At 42.9% G+C, this 21,139-nt stretch overlaps 1 protein-coding gene across 1 annotated transcript in view; it reads right to left on the reverse strand.

The window, feature by feature from the left end:
* zmat4a (zinc finger, matrin-type 4a) overlaps positions 1–21,139 on the reverse strand; it is a 160,703-nt gene that overhangs the window by 31,803 nt on the left and 107,761 nt on the right. The window contains exon 5 of the mRNA XM_077240906.1: positions 12,156–12,380. Coding sequence (XP_077097021.1) covers positions 12,156–12,380 — 225 coding nt within the window. The remainder of the gene's footprint in view (positions 1–12,155; positions 12,381–21,139) is intronic.

Below are 21,139 nucleotides of genomic sequence, written 5' to 3' on the forward strand. Positions count from 1 at the left end.
CAGGCTAAAGTGGCGTTCGTGCTGACGTTGCTAACCGGGAAGGCGGCGCTTTGGGGAACGGCGGTGTGGGAGAATCAGAATCCATGCTGCGCCTCGTTCCAGACCCTCGCCGCCGAGATGAGGAAGGTATTCGATCGGGCTGTCTCTGGGAGGGAGGCAGCCAGAGCATTGGCGGACCTTCGTCAGGGAGAGAAATCTGTCTCCGACTTCTCGATCGAGTTTCGGACCTTGGCGGCGGAGTGCGGCTGGAACGAGGAGGCGCAGTGGGATATGTTCCTGCATGGGTTGGCTGACCACGTCCAGAAAGAGATTTACGCCCTGGATCTGCCGACCACACTGAATGGCCTCATTGATCTTGCTCTGCGGGTGGACGCTCGACTGTCAAGAGTCGAGCGTCGGATTCCGTCCACCCGTACCTTCGGAGGAAATGACGGGACACGATCCAGCGGCAGGGACGTGGTCAGCCCCGTCTACGATCCCGAGCCCATGCAGGTGGGTCGAGCTCGGCTTTCCCGGGAGGAGAGGGAGAGGCGGAGGTCCCAGGGCCTTTGCCTGTATTGTGGAGGAGCGGGACATTTTGCTTATAATTGCCCGGTAAAAGGCCAAGCCCGATAGTAAACTTGAGGCTACTATCGGGTGGGATCTCCGCCAGGAAGACCTCATCAGCGACTACATCTACCTCCACGCTCCTCCCGGTGAGACTAAGATGGTCAGTCCATCAGCACGACTGCCAAGCACTTCTGGACTCTGGGGCTGAAGGTAATTTTATGGACCACACTTTTGCACAGAAATTTCAGATTCCCCTCAGAACTCTCACTCATAGGATCGCTGTTCACGCACTCAATGGACAAGAACTCCCCACCATTTCCCTCTCCACTCAAGACATTACCCTTATCACTTCTGGCAATCACTCTGAGACAGTTTCATTCTACATCATGGATTCACCTCTTGCACCCGTCGTCCTCGGACATCCCTGGCTCCTCCAACACAATCCCCGGGTGGACTGGTTTCATGGATCAGTGCTGGAGTGGAGCAAGGAATGTCATAAGTCTTGTCTCGTGTCTGCTTGTTCGTCTGTGCCTGTTTCTGTTTTTCAGGAGGAAACAGGGGATCTGTCTAACGTGCCCGCAGAGTATCTGGATCTGAAGGAGGTGTTCAGTAAGTCTCGTGCTGCTTCTCTTCCTCCGCATCGTCCCTATGACTGTGCTATAGATTTACTGCCAGGTAAGTCTCCGCCTAAGGGCAAGTTATATTCACTTTCTATTCCAGAAAGAGAGGCTATGGAGAAATACATTTCTGATTCTCTAGCAACCAAGTTCATTCGCCCTTCCTCTTCTCCAGCGGGGGCGGGGTTCTTTTTTGTGGGGAAGAAGGACGGTTCTCTGCGACCTTGTATTGATTACCGGGGGTTGAATAACATCACGGTAAAGAATACGTATCCTTTGCCGCTGATGTCTTCAGCCTTCGAGAGGTTGCAGGGAGCGTCTATCTTCACAAAATTGGATTTGCGTAACGCTTATCATTTGGTTCGCATTAGGGAGGGGGATGAGTGGAAAACTGCTTTTAACACCCCCAGGGGGCACTTTGAATATTTGGTCATGCCTTTTGGGTTGTCCAACTCCCCAGCAGTTTTCCAGGCACTGGTCAATGACGTGTTGCGAGATATGATCGATCAGTTCATATATGTCTACCTGGATGACATATTGATTTTTTCTTCTTCTCTCCAGGAACATGTGCAACACGTCCGACGAGTGCTTCAGAGGTTGCTAGAGAATGGGCTTTTTGTCAAGGCGGAGAAATGCGATTTTCATGCACAGTCGGTTCCGTTCTTGGGACACATCGTGTCGTCTGAAGGTATGCGGATGGACCCTGAGAAGATCAAGGCTGTGGTGAATTGGCCAACCCCGGATTCTCGCAAGGCCCTGCAGAGGTTCCTGGGGTTCGCCAATTTCTACCGGCGTTTTATTCGCAATTTCAGCCAACTAGTCGCTCCTCTGACTGCCTTGACCTCCCCCAGAACTACGTTCAGGTGGTCTGACACGGCGGAAGCCGTGTTTACCAAACTGAAAGGCCGCTTTGTTTCAGCCCCCATCCTTGTCGCCCCTGATCCCTCACGTCAGTTCATGGTGGAGGTCGACGCGTCAGAGGTGGGAGTAGGTGCAGTGTTGTCCCAACGCTCTCCGGCAGACGACAAGATGCATCCCTGCGCGTTTTTGTCCCATCGTTTGTCACCAGCCGAACGTAACTACGACATTGGTAACAGAGAGCTGTTGGCAGTTAAGTTAGCATTGGAGGAATGGCGCCACTGGTTAGAAGGGTCGGGGGTACCTTTTATCGTCTGGACTGATCACAAGAACCTAGAATACATCAGAACCGCCAAAAGATTGAACTCCAGGCAGGCTCGGTGGGCACTTTTTTTCGGTCGTTTTGACTTTACTCTTTCTTACCGTCCGGGTTCCAAGAACATCAAACCCGACGCCTTGTCTCGCATATTTGATTTTTCCGAACGCCCGTCTACTCCCGAGTGCATTTTACCCGAAACTCTATTCGTTTCCACACTCACATGGGAGGTCGAATCGAGGGTCGAGAAGGCCTTAGAAGGGGTAACGCCTCCGCCCGGTTGCCCACCGAATCGTTTGTTTGTGCCGGAGGGATTACGGTCTGACGTTATCCAGTGGGGTCATGGCTCCAATATAGCTTGCCATCCAGGAGTTAATCGCACTAGCTTTTTAGTCAAGCAACGATTCTGGTGGCCACTTATGGCTCGCGACATTCACGATTTTGTTTTGGCCTGCTCGGTTTGTGCTACTGGTAAGACTTCCAATCGACCTCCAGACGGGTTACTTCAGCCGCTGTCGGTTCCTTCGAGACCCTGGTCCCATATCGCTCTAGATTTTATCACCGCCCTCCCCCCCTCTCAGGGGAACACAGTCGTTTTGACTGTGGTGGACCGGTTCTCGAAGGCAGCCCATTTTGTTCCCTTACCCAAATTACCCTCAGCTAAGGAGACAGCGGTGACGGTCGTTGACCACGTTTTTCGGTTACATGGCCTCCCGATTGACGTGGTTTCCGACAGGGGACCCCAGTTCGTGTCCAAATTTTGGCAAGAGTTTTGTAGATTTTTGGGGGCGACGGTTAGTCTATCCTCTGGGTTTCATCCCCAGAGCAATGGTCAAACCGAGAGGGCCAATCAGGATTTGGAGAGAGTGTTGCGATGTTTGGTCTCCAAGAATCCTTCCTCATGGAGCCAACAGTTGTCTATGGTGGAGTACGCCCACAACACGTTGCCAGTGTCAGCCACGGGCCTATCTCCGTTCGAGTGTAGCGTAGGTTACCAGCCACCAATTTTTCCCAGTATGGAATCCGAGGTTGCGGTCCCCTCCGCTCACGCCTTTGTTCAGAGGTGTCACCGCACCTGGATTAGAGCCCGTGAGACTCTACTCCAGGTGGGGGCGCGCACCAAGGCCAAGGCCGATCGCCACAGGTCAAAGCCTCCCGTATACGTCGTTGGTCAAAAAGTGTGGCTTTCAACTAAGAACATTCCACTGCGCACCGTCTCTAATAAGCTTGCACCCAAATTTATTGGCCCGTTTCCGGTCACCAAGATCATTAGTCCGGTGGCAGTCCGCCTCAAGTTACCTCCAGCGTACAGGAGGGTCCATTCCGCCTTTCATGTATCCAAAATTAAACCCGTGTTTCATTCTCATATTAATCCGCCCGTCCCGGTTCCTCCCCCACCGCGGCTCGTAGATGGGGAGACCACATATTCGGTTAATCGTATTCTGGACTCTAGGCGGAGAGGACGCGGATTTCAGTACTTGGTGGACTGGGAAGGTTACGGTCCGGAGGAGAGAAGTTGGGTGCCTGCTAGAGACATCCTGGATCACTCCCTTATCGATGATTACAATCGACAGGTAACGGAGTCTGGGAACGCCAGGAGGCGTTCTTAGGAGGAGGGGTACTGTCACGGTAGACATATTCTCTGTTCCTTCTAGTCTTGTGTTTATGTTGTTGGGTGAGTGCACGTGTGTAGTGGGTGTGAGTGTATGACATCACCTGATCCGCTCCAGCTGATCGTCATTCATCACCAGCTGCAATCAATCTCACGACTCTTTAAATACTTACCGCTGTTCTATCATCCCTGTCAGATCGTTGTTTGATGTCCTGCGTGTTGGTGTTCCGGTGTTCTGTTCCTGCTTTGTGTTCCTGTTCCTCGTCGTCTGCATCTGGTTCTCCTGTCTTCTCACCGTCACCTCCGCACCGCACTTCTTCACGGATCCTGGCCATCGAAGTCCCTGCGTCACGGTGTTCCTCCTGCTTGTACTGTATTCTTATTATTCATCCATTAAACTGTTAACTCGCAACTGCTTCCTGTCCTTCATCCAGACATTATGACAATAATGATATTCAGAATTAAAATGTGAAGAAGATGGAATGGAACCAACAGCTTGCAGAATTCCTGGGGCACAATAACGTTTAATGATGCCTTTAGGGATATCATCACCTCAGGCTTCTCGTCTCGTCAGGACAGAGATCATAACACTACTGAACTGGGACATACATACTGAGATCCCTATCTGTCGATCCTATAGTTTATCGAACTTAAACTATTTTGAATAATAGTTAGTTAGTCACTAACCATCTCTCTCTCTCTCTCACACACACACACACACACACACACACACACACACACACACACACACACACACACACACACACACACACACACACACACACACACACACACACACACACACACACACACACACACACACACACACACACACACACACACACACACACACACACACACACACACATTTTAATTACTATTTTACCTCTTCCACATGCTCTCTCCACTCTTGCCTCTACATATCTTGTAATGCAGTACAGGACAAGCTCTCTGGCAAGTTGGGAATTTATGAGCTTTAAGGCAACAATAGTTCATCTATTTTTACCTCCAGGCATCTGCCTGCCTGATGGTACAGTACAGACCTCGCTTTGACTTTTTCACTGAGCCAGAAGACCCAATCGAGAAATGAGAACAGAAATATTTTTAAGATTATTCTTACATAATTGTAAATGGCCAGTGATTCATGCATGAGCATAAGGTCAAATTCAAAACAACCCATAATGATCAGCACCATGATTATCGAGCACTAACCTGTCAGACATGCATGAAACAGCATGTTTTTATTGTGAATGAACAATGTTTATGCCACAAAGTTCCATGTGATTACATCATTAGCCCTGCTGTGTGGATTTAAATATGGGCAAAAATATGCTGAACAACAATGAATGAGAAAAATATGCCCATATTTGTACAGCGACAGGCAGATGGCATCTAAGTGGTGGGTAATTCAGCAAACGTTGATTCATTTCTGCTGTAGAAAAAACACATCAACCATATCAAATTGAAAAAGCCAGCGGCTAGTGCCCATATTTAGCAGTGCAAATATAATACAACACAATTTAATTAGTATCTTACCTGATTATACTCAAATAGGCTACTAATAAATACAGTACCAATATTATGTGGTAAAACCACCTTATATAGTTTACCCAAAATATAAAATTGAGTCATAATTTACCTGTATGACTTTCTCTTTTCTGCAGAAAACAAATTGCCCCCTGAAGGATTCACATAAGTAACCTAGAGATACATATGTGACCCTGGACCACAAAACCAGTCACATGGGTCCATTTTTTGAAACTGAGTTTATATATACGAAAGCTGATTAAATAAGCTCTCCATTGATGTATGTTTGTTATGATAGGAAAATATTTGGCTGAGATACACCTATTTGAAAATCTGGAATCTAAGGGTGCAAAAAAAATCAAAACATTGAGAAAATCGCCTTTAAAGTTGTCCATTTATGTTCGCGATTGTGAGGCATTCACTCACAAAAATTGTTTTATATACGTTTTATATATTTACCATAGAAAATTTACAAATTATCTTCATGGAACATTTCCAAGTGGATGCTGCACACTGGTGGTGGTTGAGGAGAGATTCCCTGATATGATTGTAAAGCACTTTGGGTGTACAGTAGTACATATGAATGCGCTATATAAATGCCTCATAAAAAAATTTATAAAATAAAAACATGATCTTTACTTAATATCCTTATGATTTTTGGCATAAAAGAAAAATCGATAATATTGACCCATACAATGTATTGTTGGCTTTTGCCACAAATATTAATTTGTCTTAAAAAATATATTTTTCCAAGACAGCTAGAAAAATAATGTATTGCTTTTTTTAAGAGTAAGATTTACAAAAATCATTTAAGACACAACAGCTAACTTCTTACCAAAAAACTGAAAGTATAATTTCAACCAAGACAAGAGAATACAGCTAACATGTCACCTTAGCATGAAAACGCATTATCCACCAACGCTCCTTGAATTGACACGTGAGGCCAATCATAGACTTGAAGCACTAGGCAGGAAGAATGTAATTGCACAGTCCTTCGGAGTGAAGATGCTGATTATGAGACGAGCCAAATTATATCTCCAATCTTGTCTTTCCAGTTAACCAGCAGGACAGTGTTAGGATATATGGAACTTGTCACAGGCACTGCCTGATTAGCTTGGTGATGACACTAAAAGAAACTCAGAGAAAATAGCCATAATCACTTCTGAAATCAGATAATTTTGCATTATATCAGCATTCTTCATTATAATGAGGACAGCTAAGCAGACTTGATTAATAAAGTGTGTGAAACTAAAGCTCTTTTCCTCAAAAGCAAACCAAAGCATTAACCAAAGTCCAGTTTTCAACATTTATTCCAGTCATTGTGTTGCTAAATATATGGCAATAATACAATAACTATCTAAAAACACAACGAAAAGCAAGTTACCATGCTGTTTTGTTAAAAATGTGGTGAAAACCTCAGTTTGATGTTACATATTCAATGGTTTGTGGGAATGTTAATGCTTTGCAGTGTTGCATTGCAAGCATTATACTTTCATTGAATAGAGAATATGGATATATTTTTTGCAGTAATTTATATTTTGAAAACATAAAATGTTGTCAGCATGAAAACTGCAACATGATAGCTGTGTGAGACTGATACATCTGAAAAAAGAGGCCATTATGCATAATTCCAACACATTGCAATGACGGCTCAAATCACAAGGGCTTCCTCCACTCTCTATCAGAGTGTTGTGAAAGAGGAAAATAATCCCCATTTGCTGCCTCTACTTCAAAATGACTATGGATTGGCCCTCTAATGAGTTGGGTTTTTGTTCAGTGTTAAGTGTTAAAAGGACGTGTTGGATGAATGCGAGTGTGAAAATAGCAACTACACACTCATGAGGAAACGACTCGGAGTGAAGAGCAAAAGAGGAAGAGACAGAAAATGAGGTCTGCTCTTCAGTTCACTGCAGAAAAACTAATGTGACAGGCTTTAGACACCTATTACTGCACACCGCAAACACCTCACTGTACTGATGTAGTCTAGTCCCAGAGCAGGAAACATTTCTGTGCATTGAATATGTCGGTACAAACAAAATTGGGTCCTAAAAAGCCAACAAGGATTAAATGAAAATAAAACTTAAAAGGAGGAGATAAAAGGGAGGAAAAATACCTGCACAGTAACAGCAAAAAATATTAAATATATAGATAAGTTATACACATGTAAATCGATAGCTAACCGCTACAAATTATGATTTTCAAATATCATGTATTAAATAAATTGCATATTGTTGTATTTTTGTCCTTATATATTTAAATATAACTTCTGATCAGAACATCATGAAGAAGAAATGACCTCCAAAAAGCCCTGTCAATTATATTATCTGTATCATGAATGTCTGTATATATTATAATTTATTTATCTATACTCCAATCAACTTATTTTAACCCATTTTATTTTAGTCATATGTATTAAATCATATTTATTAAATTACCTCTATTTATTTATTTATTTTCCTTATTATTTATAAATATCTTATGATCAGTACATCATGCTTGCTAGTTACAAAGCGGCAATGACCACACAGTTCTTTGTCAGTGCATCATAAACTGTATAACTGCACCAATATCATAGTTGTAAAGGGGTTTCATAGTTGTAAAAATCATTATGTATTTGTTATAAAGTTCAACTGGCACCCTGATGGAGTACACCACCGGAAAACTGGCCCCTTTTCTACAGTGCAGGAGAACCTCTTGATGTTTACCCTTCTTAAAACCTGCAGAACACAGAGGTAACGGGTAGCCCTCCCTTTGTGTACTTTAAATAGAGAGGTGCTGCAATTCAAAGCCTCATGAAGAGAAAAGAGTGCATTGCACTCACAGATACACACACACATTGATGAGAAACCACGCAGACATAGTGCTCAACAGAAAATCTATGAATATTTCATGATGTTGCGGTCTTCAAAGTGTGACTGCTGCCTCCCTCTCTGATGTTCTGAACAGCAGACAACACTCAAAGGATGCCCGGGACAGATAAATGCAAACAGAGGAAAAGGAAGAAAAGTCTAAGGAAAACAGACAGAAGAAGAAAAAAGCATGGGATGGATACTGAAAGAGAGACAGAGGCAAGTGTTGTAGGCGTTAACGCTTTATGTGAAAAATGAGCCTGCCACCAGCAGCTACCAGCCCGATGAATTAGGCAGCAAGTTCTCCTGCAACATTTCCCTCTCTGCCAAATAGCTCTCTCTCTCTGGCCGTTAGGGTGATTTGCCACATCATTACTAATTGATAATCACGTTTGAGAGAAGCCATCAGAGGCGTACTCCCAAATGGTGCGGTGTCTGCGCTGACATTTCCTGGCTGGAGTAATGACTAGGTGACATTAGTGGGAGACCTTGCAGGGCAGACAGTGAGAACAAGCAGCCGCGAGGAAAATTGCAGAGATGGTTGGCCCATCCATTTTTCGCTCCTTAACCCAGTGAAAAGGAAATGTGTATGAATGACAGTTGTGGTGCAGTATACAGACTGGATATTTCTACAGGTCCATTTTGGTCCAGGCCTGCCTGATACACATATGAAAGTGTGTGACAGTGAATGCTAACTGAAAGCATCAGAAGTAATAACTGAAAGACAAATAGATGAATAGGGAAGGCTGGGAATGGTTGTAACACCATCAGTTTAAACCAATTTCAACTGAAAGAAGTTGTAAGTCACGGAGTACAAATGCAAAATTGAGGTAGAAGAAAAACCATTCTGGGTGAAATGTTCACTTGCGATCAGATTAATGGTAAATGACAGAACTGATATCATCTGAATCAGCAGATTGTCTTGTTTCATTTGAAATTTTAACATTTACTCAAACTTCCAGCTACTGTTCAAAATGTTGGGGTCAGTAAAATTTTAATACTTTTGCAAGAAGTCTCATATGATCACCAAGGCTGCATTGCTTTGATCAGTATTACTATTTTTACTGTATTTTTGTGAAATATTATTGCAGAACTGTTTTCTATATTGATGTGTTTAAAAATGTAGTTATTCCTGTGATGGCAAAGCTGAATTTTCAGCAGCCATTATTTCAGTCTTTAGTGTCAGGTCATCCTTTGATGAATAAAAAGTTAATTTATTTGAAATAAAAATCTTTTGTAACAATATAAATGTCTTTACTGTAACTTTTGATCAATTGAATGCATCTCTGCTGAATAAAAGTATTGTTAAAAAACTCACTGAACTCAAACTTTTGAATGGTAGTGTAAAAAAAAAGAAAAAAGAAAAATCAGGTCTCGGAAGAAGTTAAAGTAATGCTACTTTCCCCATTTACTTTAACTGGACCCACAAATGTCACTTGCAAAATGGGACAGTGTAAGCCGACATTTGATACAACTGTTAAAGTGAATAACACGCACACACTATCTGTTATGATTTTTCCAACCTCTTTGCTGATTTAGAATAAAACTTTCCCTAAATGTTTCTTTAATTTCTTTTTTAAATGAAATGGGGTGGCTAAACGTGGGGAAATTATATTAAAGTTTGATATAAATAGAGCAAAGTTTACTTACAGCTGAAGTGAAAAGTGTTACAAAAATCCCCTCCCCCAAAGTATTAAAAGGGTATAAAATAAAATATAAAACCTGTTCATTATATGATCTTGGAAAGTGTGAATAACTAGAATAAATAGAATAAACTATAAAATATCTATGTAGCAATGTTCAGGGAAGAAGGAGGCGGGAACCGGCGAACAATCAAAGAAACTTTATTTAAAATAAAACAAACAAACCAAAATACTGCCAGCAGCCCCTCGCGGATGACTGCTGTCTACCGAAAATAAATATAACTGCCAGCAGCCCCTCACGAACGACTGCTGGCTAAAGTAAAATAAAAAAACAAAACAAAACACAACACAACTAAAATACAGGCCTGTTCCTCTCTCGATCATCAACGTCGTCGCTCCTCCTTTATGCTTCCGTTCCTCCGTGAGAGATGCGAGACCGGTGTGCTACACAGGTGTTGCTCATTAGCAATCGCACCACCAGCCTCGTGCCGTTCTCTCACGTCCCTCGGCCGTCCTTCGCCACAATCTAGTTTATTTTCTCATTCAGCACTCAACCTAATTGTTTTTCTATTTTTAATCTTGTGCTGACAGAGTCAAAGTGATAGTCACTGAGCCTGGCCACGTCTTCAGTGTGTCTTCCATTAACAAGGAAGCTCTGAATCCACCATCCATCACTCTAAGCTGGGGATAACCTTCAGTCCAAACAAACTAAACCCAACATCAGCTCAGTCTCACAGCGGCAATCTCTCCAAAGCTTTGAGCTGTACCGGATTGAGGCCTGTCGCTCTAATGAGTGGAAACATCCCATGTTAACAGTTCTGCTAGGCAGTGGAATCCCTTGCAGCAGTGGCCGCTGGCCTGGACTCTCTCGCTCAGCAGAGAGAACATTTATTTGTAATTGTTATTGACATAATGTGAGCCATGAGACAATGGCAGATCACACTCTTCATCCCGTAGAAATTAATAGCCTGTATCGAAGTCTCCGGACACACAAACCTATTGCTTTTATTCTCTTGGAGCCCAAACTTGAGATGAGGCAAGGGAAGTAAAAGACACATTGAGAGGAAGTTTTATTGTATTATATGAGCGGTTTCATTAATCTATCAAGGAAGTGAGCCCCACGGCACCAACTATCGCTCTGAGCTGGGAATAGCCTTCAATAAAAAACAAAGTGATATAACATGAGCAACAGAGGTTTGTGACCTCACAATTTGGCATTGAGCTCTCATTCTTTAAGTAACAAAGAGGTCATATAAAAAGTCACACAACTCTGAATTCCTTCTTCAAGAGAAATACAGTTACTTTTAAAGACATCACAGCATCAAAGGAAAATGAGCTGACATTTGTGACATTTCTGTCTTAAAAGTCTTAAAATAATACTGAAACAGAAAACATGATGTAAAAATGATTATGAAACACTTCTGCTTATGCACTTACTTCTAGGTCGCTATTCAAAATAGTACATTTGTGACATCGATCAGATGATGGTCAGATGATCTATATTTCCCGTGCGGGTTATTTCAATGAAATATAAATGTAAATCAGTGTGGCGAGCAGGACGAGGCCGAGGGCCGTGAGAGAGTGGCGTGATTGCTGGTGCGTTGCGCAGGTGGAGCTCATCAGTCTCGAATCTCTCATGGAGGAGCGGAAGCATAAAAGGAGTGACGACAGTGGAGATCGAGAGAGGCCAGGCCTGGATTTTATTTAATGTTTTGTTTTATTATATGTGACAGCAGTCATCCGAGAGGGGCTGGTGTCTTTTACTTTTGTTTTGTATTTGTTTATTTATTTATTAAAGTTTGGAATGTTTGCTGCTGGTTCCCACCTCCATCTTCCCATAACAACGAACCTTGTTACAATCAGTAATGTAAAAAACACACTAAGAAAGAGTTCACGAAAACCACAAATATTTGCCCATTTCTCCGTTAACATCAATCACCATATAACGGCAACGTACCTAGTCATTTCAAGCCTAATTATATGACACAGTATGTAATTTCACATCACCAATACATTTTCCAGTCAGCTGCACTGCCCATTATCATCAACATTTTCATTCACAGGACAGTAAAGCAATACGTATCTTTTATCATTCAATTCAGTGCCTCAGCCTGTAATGAACTAACAGCAAAAGTAATCATGCAGCCATTAACAGCAATTAAGACAGGGTTTAAAAGTCAGTACCTTTCATCTCTCCCATGTCTAAAGTCTTCCCTAGTTGTTCCAGCAGGTCTGCACGTGCTGCATTCTTCTTGTGCTTTTTGCCATCGTAGTGTTGCTGTGCCATTCCAGGGTTGTTGAACCAAGCATTACACAGCTGACAATAGCGATCAGAATCCCGGTGCTGACGGGTCGAACTCACCGGTGAAGTTTCTGAGGAGGGTGTTTTCACTGGACTAGGTGGCACCTCTGAAGAAACAAAACAGAACAAGGCTTACAATGGAATAGTCATTTAATATTATTTATTTATTTTTGGTGTATTAAGACTTCGGATTTGAGCGCAATAGCAAAATATGCTGGGGGAAGGTGCGTTTAGTAAGTCTGCAGAGGTTTGGCAACCAAGGACAAGATGATAAATTCTGTATATTGCTATATAAAACTTTAGTCAGTGGCAGAGAGTCCGTGCTCTGCGTGACACACCCCTAAATATTAGAGAAGAGATTCACTGCAGGTTGCAGGAGACAACCTTTTTCTCCACATTTTCATTACACTCTCTGTACATCAAGTTTTTAGTTGGACAAATTGAGAAAAAATACTGAACAATAATATGTCTTGGCCATGAACCTGCACTTTAATTTTTTGGGGGGATTTTTAAGATATATACAGTGCCATTGTGATTTTGTCTTTCTTGTTATTTTGGAGCCTTAATGTAATAATATTATACAAATTTGTTGCAACAGACTTCTGGAGAAAAAAAGCCTTTAGGCATCCTATATAAACAAAAAGTTGTTAAAAGAAGTGAGGCTCAGAGAATGTTTTACTGTTTGTACTTCTTTGTTTTGAATAGCGCACATCACTTACATCATGAGGGGCAGACTATCTGTCTTAAAGCATGTAATGTTGCCATTTCTTATACAATTACCCACTGGCACTGAACTGTTTTATTGACTTGCCAAAGCCAAGTCTTACACTCAATTGGCACTTGAAGAATGTGATTTTGGACCCTGGTCGCAATCCAGATAGCTTGAGGATTTTTGGACCTCTGTCTCCACAAGTAAAAGCTCAGAAAGCAAAAGAGAAACTCAGATAAATTATTCCCAGATGTTTAAGTACATTTTACTGCTTGGATAACCCAATGAAACAAACAATTTTTGTTTTATATGGTTCACCACTGACTAGTTGGAAACTACTAGAATCAAGTTATTTCTGATCCTGACAGCAACAACACAAATTACTGAGATTGTATCGGTCCTTCTGTTTAGATGTGTATTCTGCTATACAACTAACAAGCCGTTGTCATTAACTTTAACAGGATGGTGAAGCTTTGCATTGACCCACAACACCACACACAAAGCCAAGCTTCTTTGCTCATTTTGCTGTATCCTTTTATGCATTCCTATGCATGAATGTCACCATCATCAGTTTTAACACTTCAGTGGCTGTCTACTCTGCCATAGACAATGTTTACAAAAACTCTGTTCACCATCGACATCACATCCTATTATTCAGCAGAGGAGACAATTGGAGAGGATAGACCACTTTGTGTCTCAGTTTGTCAGTGTTCATAGGTATCATTGAGGGGTGACAGTGGTCTGACCCAGTATCTTTTCCAGAGTTTCAACAATTCAACATAGACATACACAGAACTTAAAGGGAATAAAGTAAGTAGTCATTTACAAATTATGGTGGAGTAAATCTAACTCTCTGTTTTTCAGCCAGCAGCCGTATCACCCTGTAGCTCAAGACAGGACATTTATGTGCTGCCAAAATGTGTCTATTAGTCCTTCAGTCGGGTTTTCACTCTTCTTTCACTTTCTTTTGAGCTGGGTTGATAAAAGTATAAGGCACACTTTAGTTGGGTCACAAAATTTAATTTAGGCAATTAACAACCACTGCTGGAAAACTGAAATTTGATACTGTAAATTAAAAAGCTATATGAGATGAAAATTTAATGAAGATAAATGAGCTGCCGCAAGAGAGGCGACAGAACATGAGCAAGCAACTTAATTTCAATAAAGCTTGATTTAGTTTATTTTTAACTGACAGTGATTCTCTGTTAAGAAATGTTGCAGGGCCTATCGGTTCATGTCACTTTGAAAACAAAAAGCATTTGCATTAAAGCCATTAAAATAATTAGTCCTGTCTTCCTATACAATATTTAGATAAACAAACCAGCATTTTTATGTGTGGCAAGGCTAAGCTGTTTATGAAGAACTGACAAACCAAATGTTAAGAGTGCAACAGGCAAATACAAATTTAATATAAAAAGTGACAGGAAAATAATGCACATAATGTGTATAACTCCCTTAAGCCCTGGCTGCAGTTATTGGAGTATCTGACAGAATCTTGCAGTATAACACTATGGATATTAGCAGAATCCGGCACTGAAACAGTGGAGTATTGATTTACAAGCTCAGGTTTTTACAGAATGACATCCATCAAAAGGAAAAAACAGGAAAGTTTCTAGTTTCCAGGAAACAAACACAAGAGCATCCCAGTACAAGCTAACCCTGTTTAATTTTACCAGATGTGTCTCTATTTTTTTATGGCTTTTTATACACGGTCAGCAAGCTTTTTGACATTATTTACTAAATTGCTTGCACTTGTACTGTTGTGTTCATTGTTCCCTTTAAGTCATGTGTCACGTAGTGAAACTTATAGTTTATAGTGTTGTGTTAAGTGTCACTTTCACTTTGTTTTGTGTGTGGAATAAAATATATGTGGAGCTGAATGTCTTGATTCATTGTTATATGCGTGTACTCAAAATGCCATATTCTGCACAGATCCTCATTATAAAACATTGCTTGTGTGGCATTTGAGCAATGCATAGCCTTACTTGTGTGACAGTTTACTTATTTGAAGAAATATTGTGAAATATTATTACAATTTAAAATGTATTTTTATTCCTGTGATGGCAAAGCTGAATTTTCAGCAGCATTACTCCTATCACGTCACATGACACTTCAGAAATCACGCTAATAAGCTTATTTGGTACTCAAGAAAGGTTTCTAATTATTATCAACGCTATGCTGCTTAATATTTTGTTGGAAACTACATGATACATTGTTTTTCAGGATTCTTTGAGAAATAGAAAGTTTAGGAGAACAGCACTTATTGGAAGTCTTTACTGTCACTTTTGATCAATTGAATGCATCCCTGCTGAATAAAAGTATTTAAAAAAAAACGTACTGACCCCAAACTGTTAAACCGTAGCATATATACAGTATACACTGTATACTACTGTTCATGAGGATGAAGTTGGTGGTGTGAAGTCTGTCGTGAAGTCTGACACGCTGGGCATATTTAAGCATATTAGATGAGCCCCCACAAAAGTGATAAAGGATAAATTAATATATTCCCAGGGAATGTCTCCAAGAACACCATCACTCACCATCAGTCTCCCAGTGCAGACAGCAGTGTCTCGCCCAATGTAATTACGGCAACCCGACTTCTGCCTTAACAGTCCGTCTGTATTGCCTAAATAAAATTTTCTGCCATAGGCCTGTGACACTAAAGACATTCATTACTGCTATCTCAGTTTTACTTAATGTTCTCTTGGTCACTACGGGTGGCCTCAACCTTGTTCTTAAACGGTATTCCTCGCTCTGTTTTTGGCATGAAACCAGCTCTTTTACATTATATAGTGTATCATTAGCACCTTACTATTCACTCCCCCCACTGTGCCGCTCATTGCCAAGCTCAGGAAGGAGCGATGAGCATGTCTGAACCCCAAAGGCCGGATATACCTCCATTCTTCCATTTATTTGCTGCCCTTTGCCTTCTGCAGCATAAAAGCACTTTAAAATCACTTAGAAGGCTCCTGAGTATCCCTGGCTAAGGATAGGCTATATATAACAGGAATGTAATTAGGGACAGAGGAGGGGATAGCGGGTCAAGAACAGTGAAAACCTTTGTGCTTAAGAAAATCTTAAGGTTTCAATCACTGCATTATGAATTCATAATGCAGTGATTCAAATCACTTCAAGTTTCTTAGATTCCAAAAAATTATTTCAGGGCCACTGCAGCTGTAAAAAAAATCATCGGCAATGCGTTTCTGTCTTCTTTATAACAATCAATACTCTGACACCAGCAGGCAGGAGATTTGAAACATTAATGAGATTATGTGGGAGGAACTGAATGACAGAGAAACTTCAGGTAATTCCAGGTGACAGTTTAGGCAATAAGGGAAGAGTCATCTATCAGGAGATTTACTGCAGGCACAAAGACAGCTGCAAGATTTGGATACATAAAGATGGAGAGGGACATTCTGAGAGATCATTCATCCAAGCATAAGACCTGCACAAGTCATATGCACAAAACTTTGTTAGGTTGATTTCTAGGCGACAATTGTTGCACCCACACGTCTGCACACTTTTATCACATTCAGCTGTGGGGGAAAACATGCAAATTATCCGATATATTGAATAAACGAACATGCAAGGAGCAGGGGATGTGTGTACAACTATGTTAATGATCTTTTGTCATTGAACTTTACAGGAGTAGATTCCATATGAGGTTTATGCTGCCTTCATGTGTTACTTGAATTAGTATAAATGTGTACTGATTCGTAGGTTGCACATATACAAGTAGTAATTTCCAAGTCAATATTGTAAATACAAATACGTATATCAGACACTAATTGATGTATATTATATATTTTTAACAGACAAAACATCATGAAACACCAACATTTCATTGTGCGTACAGTAAAGCTACATTTTTGTAAATGTCTTATTTACTTTCTAACTACATCCATATTATATTTCACATAAATACACGAATCGAGCACAGCCTTGAAAACAGCTTTAGCGTGCAGAAAATGGCATGAACCACCGAATGTGCATTTCACATGCAATCTTATCCTAATGCAATGAAGGTATACAGCTTGAGAGATTCCATTTCTGGATCAACCAGAACAGGATAAAAGGCTTCTTTTCATTTTCTTGTTAAATCCTTGCAGTTATCTGCTATCCTCTCTGAAAAAGTCCTTACTGGAGTTTCTGTACAATTTTCTCACTGCAGAATCTCATCCTGTTCCCTGCATTATAGAAGACAGGAATTTTTGACCACATATTTGGAATATTTTACAATGTGAAAAGGTCTTAAAAATAAAGAAAATTGAAAGCTTCTTGAAGACACTGGAAGACTTAAAGGAAATTGTAAATAATATTACAGATTATAATTAGGTAGCAATCACAATACACTGCTGTATATCTAGTCTAGACACACATATGCATAAACAAAATTGAATTTTCCCATATTTACAAGAGGCAAAAACATTCAGTAACAGGAAGCATTAGACAAACAGACCTGATGGCAAAACACCCTGCTGAATAACTTGATAAGATGGATGTAGTAGCCTCAAATGTCATGGATAAAGACATGTACATTCAGGTCAATAATACATGAGGCCTTCCAGTGATTTCTCGTTTGTCTTAATGAATTCAGAAGAGGAGGGGGAGAAAGAGGCAGATTGTTTTGTGTTGTTGGCTGATATCTGGCTAAAACAACAGTGTTTCCCAGGAGATGAGCTTGGCTCAGGGTCAGTGGGTTCACTCAGCCGCGTCACTTTATGTTATGCAGAAATCAATAAGGGTTGCCTGTGAACGACCTGGTTTTATTTCAACAATGTGGTAGAGCCACTGAGATCCGAACCCATCACACAATACCTTTACTTCATAAAACTATCTTAATTAAACATTAATTAATTGTGTGCACATTATTTTTTAAATTGATCTATTTGATTATTCAAAAATACATTATAATGTAATTGATAAAGACAATGACTTGAATACACATCTATGACGAACGTCCCGGGTTACGTATGTAACCCTAGTTCCCCGAAGAGACGGACGCTGCGTGTAATCGCAGTGGGAACGCCCTCCAGCGTAACGCGTCTGAAGCATGAATGAAATCAGTCAATGGAGAGATGGAGCGTCATAGCGAGTGACGTCATCGACCAGGAAGCTATAAATATCCCCTGAGCACACAATACGCCAGCTTAAAGTTACTGAAGCAAGCGACCCAAGGGGATGCCGGGAGTATGGCAGGACACGCAGCGTCCGTCCCTTCGGGGAACTAGGGTTACATACGTAACCCGGGACGTTCCCCTTCAGGGACTACCGCTGCATGTAATCGCAGTGGGAACGCAATACCCACATCCCCATACGACCAAATCCCCGTCGTGTGTCATTAGGAGACACAAACCGACGAGAGAACCTGAGCCCCGGGAGTGGAGCTAAGATCAAGGGAATAAAATCTAACGAAAGTGTGCGGTGAGGACCAGCCTGCCGCATCACAAACGTCCTGAAGAGAAGCCCCTGAAAGAAGAGCTGTAGAGGCAGCCATACTCCTGGTGGAATAAGCCCTTACAGCCAAAGTTGAAGGCTGATGGGCCGAACCGTAAGCAAGCGAGATGGCCTCGACCACCCACTTGCTCATCCTTTGCTTAGATGCCGGACACCCTTTCTTAGGTGACCCAAAACAGACAAACAGTTGTTCCGATCTCCTCCACAGGGCAGCTCTGTGGACATAAGCATCTAAAGCCCTAACGGGGCACAGCAAATTAAGTCACTTCTGGTCTGACGTCAGAAAAGGCGGAGGACAGAAAGCCTGCAGAACCATAGTTCTAACAAACGTAGTTGGCACCTTAGGAACATAACCTGGTCTCGGACAGAGAAAGGCCTTAACCATACCAGGAGCAAATTCCAGGCACGAGGGAGCCACCGAAAGTGCTTGAATATCTCCAATTCATTTTAGAGATGAGATAGCGAGAAGAAGGATAGTCTTTAGCGTAAGAAACTTTTCCGAAACTTCCTCAATGGGCTCGAAAGGAGCTAGGGAGAGACCTTCTAAGACGATGGCCAGATCCCAAGCTGGTACCCTCGTGCGAACTGCAGGCCTCAGCCTCAAGGCGCCACGAAGGAAGCGAGATATAAGTGGGTGTCTCCCGAGAGAACCTCCGCTCGTAGGGGCGTGGTAAGCAGCTAAGGCCGCCACGTACACCTTCAGTGTGGAGTGGGATAACCCTGTGGAGAGACGGTCCTGCAGGAAATCCAGCACTGTACCAACCGGGCAGTTAACTGGGTCCTGCTGGCACTCTCCACACCAAGAGGTGAAAAGTTTCCACCTCGCGGCATATAACTTCCTCGTGGCGGGAGCTCTGGATTGGAGGATGGTCTCAACGACCTCAGTCGAGAGACCAGAATCTATGAGCTGGGCCCCCTCAGAGGCCAAGCCCACAGCCTCCATAGTTCTGGGCGGGGGTGAAGGATCGACCCACTCGCCTGAGAGAGTAGATCTCTCCTGATCGGTATCTCCAGGGGAGAGCCGTCGAGGAGAGACACTAGGTCCGCAAACCATACTCGGGCAAGCCAGAACGGGGCTATTAGCAGAAGACTGAGCCCGTCCCGGCGAACCCTCTCCAGAACTCCCGGGAGCAGAGCGATCGGGGGAAAAGCGTACAAACGTGACCTCGGCCACAGATGTACCATCGCGTCCAACCCCAGTGGGGCTGGCAGGCTGAGAGAGAACCACAGTGGACAGTGTGATGTCTCTCGGGAAGCAAATAGGTCTACCTCGGCACGACCAAAATGTTCCCATAGGAGCTCCACCACCTCGGGGTGAAGACTCCATTCCCCGGGCCTCGGCCCCTGCCTCGACAGGATGTCTGTCCCCTGATTTAAATACCCCGGGAGATAAATAGCTCTCAGAGAAAGAATTTTCCCCTGGGACCATAGAAGGATCTGACGTGCCAGTTTGTAAAGTGGGCGAGAACGCAGACCCCCCTAATGGTTGATATAAGAGACCACCGATGTGTTGTCTGACCGGACAAGAACATGGTGGCCCCTTAGGTCTGGGAGGAAATGTTTCAGAGCCTGAAACACTGCCAACATCTCTAGACAATGTATGTGCCATAGACGGTGACGGTCCTCCCAAAGACCCTGAGCTGGGCGACCAATCATGATCGCCCCCCACCCCGTGAGAGAGGCATCTGTCGTTAGCATGACACGACGACAAGGAGCTCCCAACACAGGGTCTTGGGACAGAAACCGAGGATCTTTCCACATAACCAGGGCGCGATGACACCGTCGCGAACTCATGATCATGCGAAGCGGATAACCCCTCGGGGAGAATCCCCTGGTTCTGAGCCACCACTGTAACGGTCTCATGTGCAGGAGGCCAAAAGGTATCACGTTGGACGCAGCTGCCATGAGACCTAACAGTCTCTGGAACTGTTTTACAGTGGATGACTGGCCTAGCTTGACCTGATCTAATGCGGCGAGAATCGAAGCAACACGAGCAGTTGACAACTGTGCCTGCATCGTCGTCGAATCCCACACTACACCGAGAAAAGTGGTTCTCTGTAATGGAGAAAGAACACTCTTCTTGGCGTTGCGCCTCAACCCCAACCTCTTGATGTGAGCAAGAACGACATCTCGATGCCGAACCGCCTGTTGTTCTGATTGAGCTAGAATCAACCAATCGTCTATATAGTTCAGAATACGGATGCCCTGCAGCCTCAGCGGGGCTATAGCCGCATCCATACACTTCGTTAACGCGCGGGGTGACAGTGCTAGGCCGAACGGAAGAACCTGTTATTGGTAAGCTTCGCCCCCGAAAGCGAACCTCAGGAACTTCCTGTGTTGAGGTAGGATAGATACGTGGAAGTAAGCGTCCTTTAGATCTATCGTGACGAACCAGTCCTCGGATCTGATTTGACACGATCTGCTCGAGAGTGAGCATCTTGAATTTGAGCTTCCCTACAGCGCGATTTAAGAGACGCAGATCTAGAAAGGGACGCAGCCCTTCATCTTTTTTCGGAAAGATGAAGAACTGGCTGTAGTATCCTAACTCCCTGCTGGGTGGAGGAACCCGCTCTATAGCTCCTTTCGCTAAGGGAACCAGCCTCTCGAGGCTGGCCTCTGGATGAACATCCCGAGTGAGAGACACAGCGCCCTGTAACGTACTGGCAGGGAACAGCTGGTCTGGGCACTCCACAACCCTCC

The sequence above is a fragment of the Siphateles boraxobius genome, unplaced genomic scaffold (assembly GCF_051911475.1).
Source record: "Siphateles boraxobius isolate OS27281-9 unplaced genomic scaffold, OSU_SipBor_1 24, whole genome shotgun sequence".
Lineage (NCBI taxonomy): Eukaryota > Metazoa > Chordata > Actinopteri > Cypriniformes > Leuciscidae > Siphateles > Siphateles boraxobius.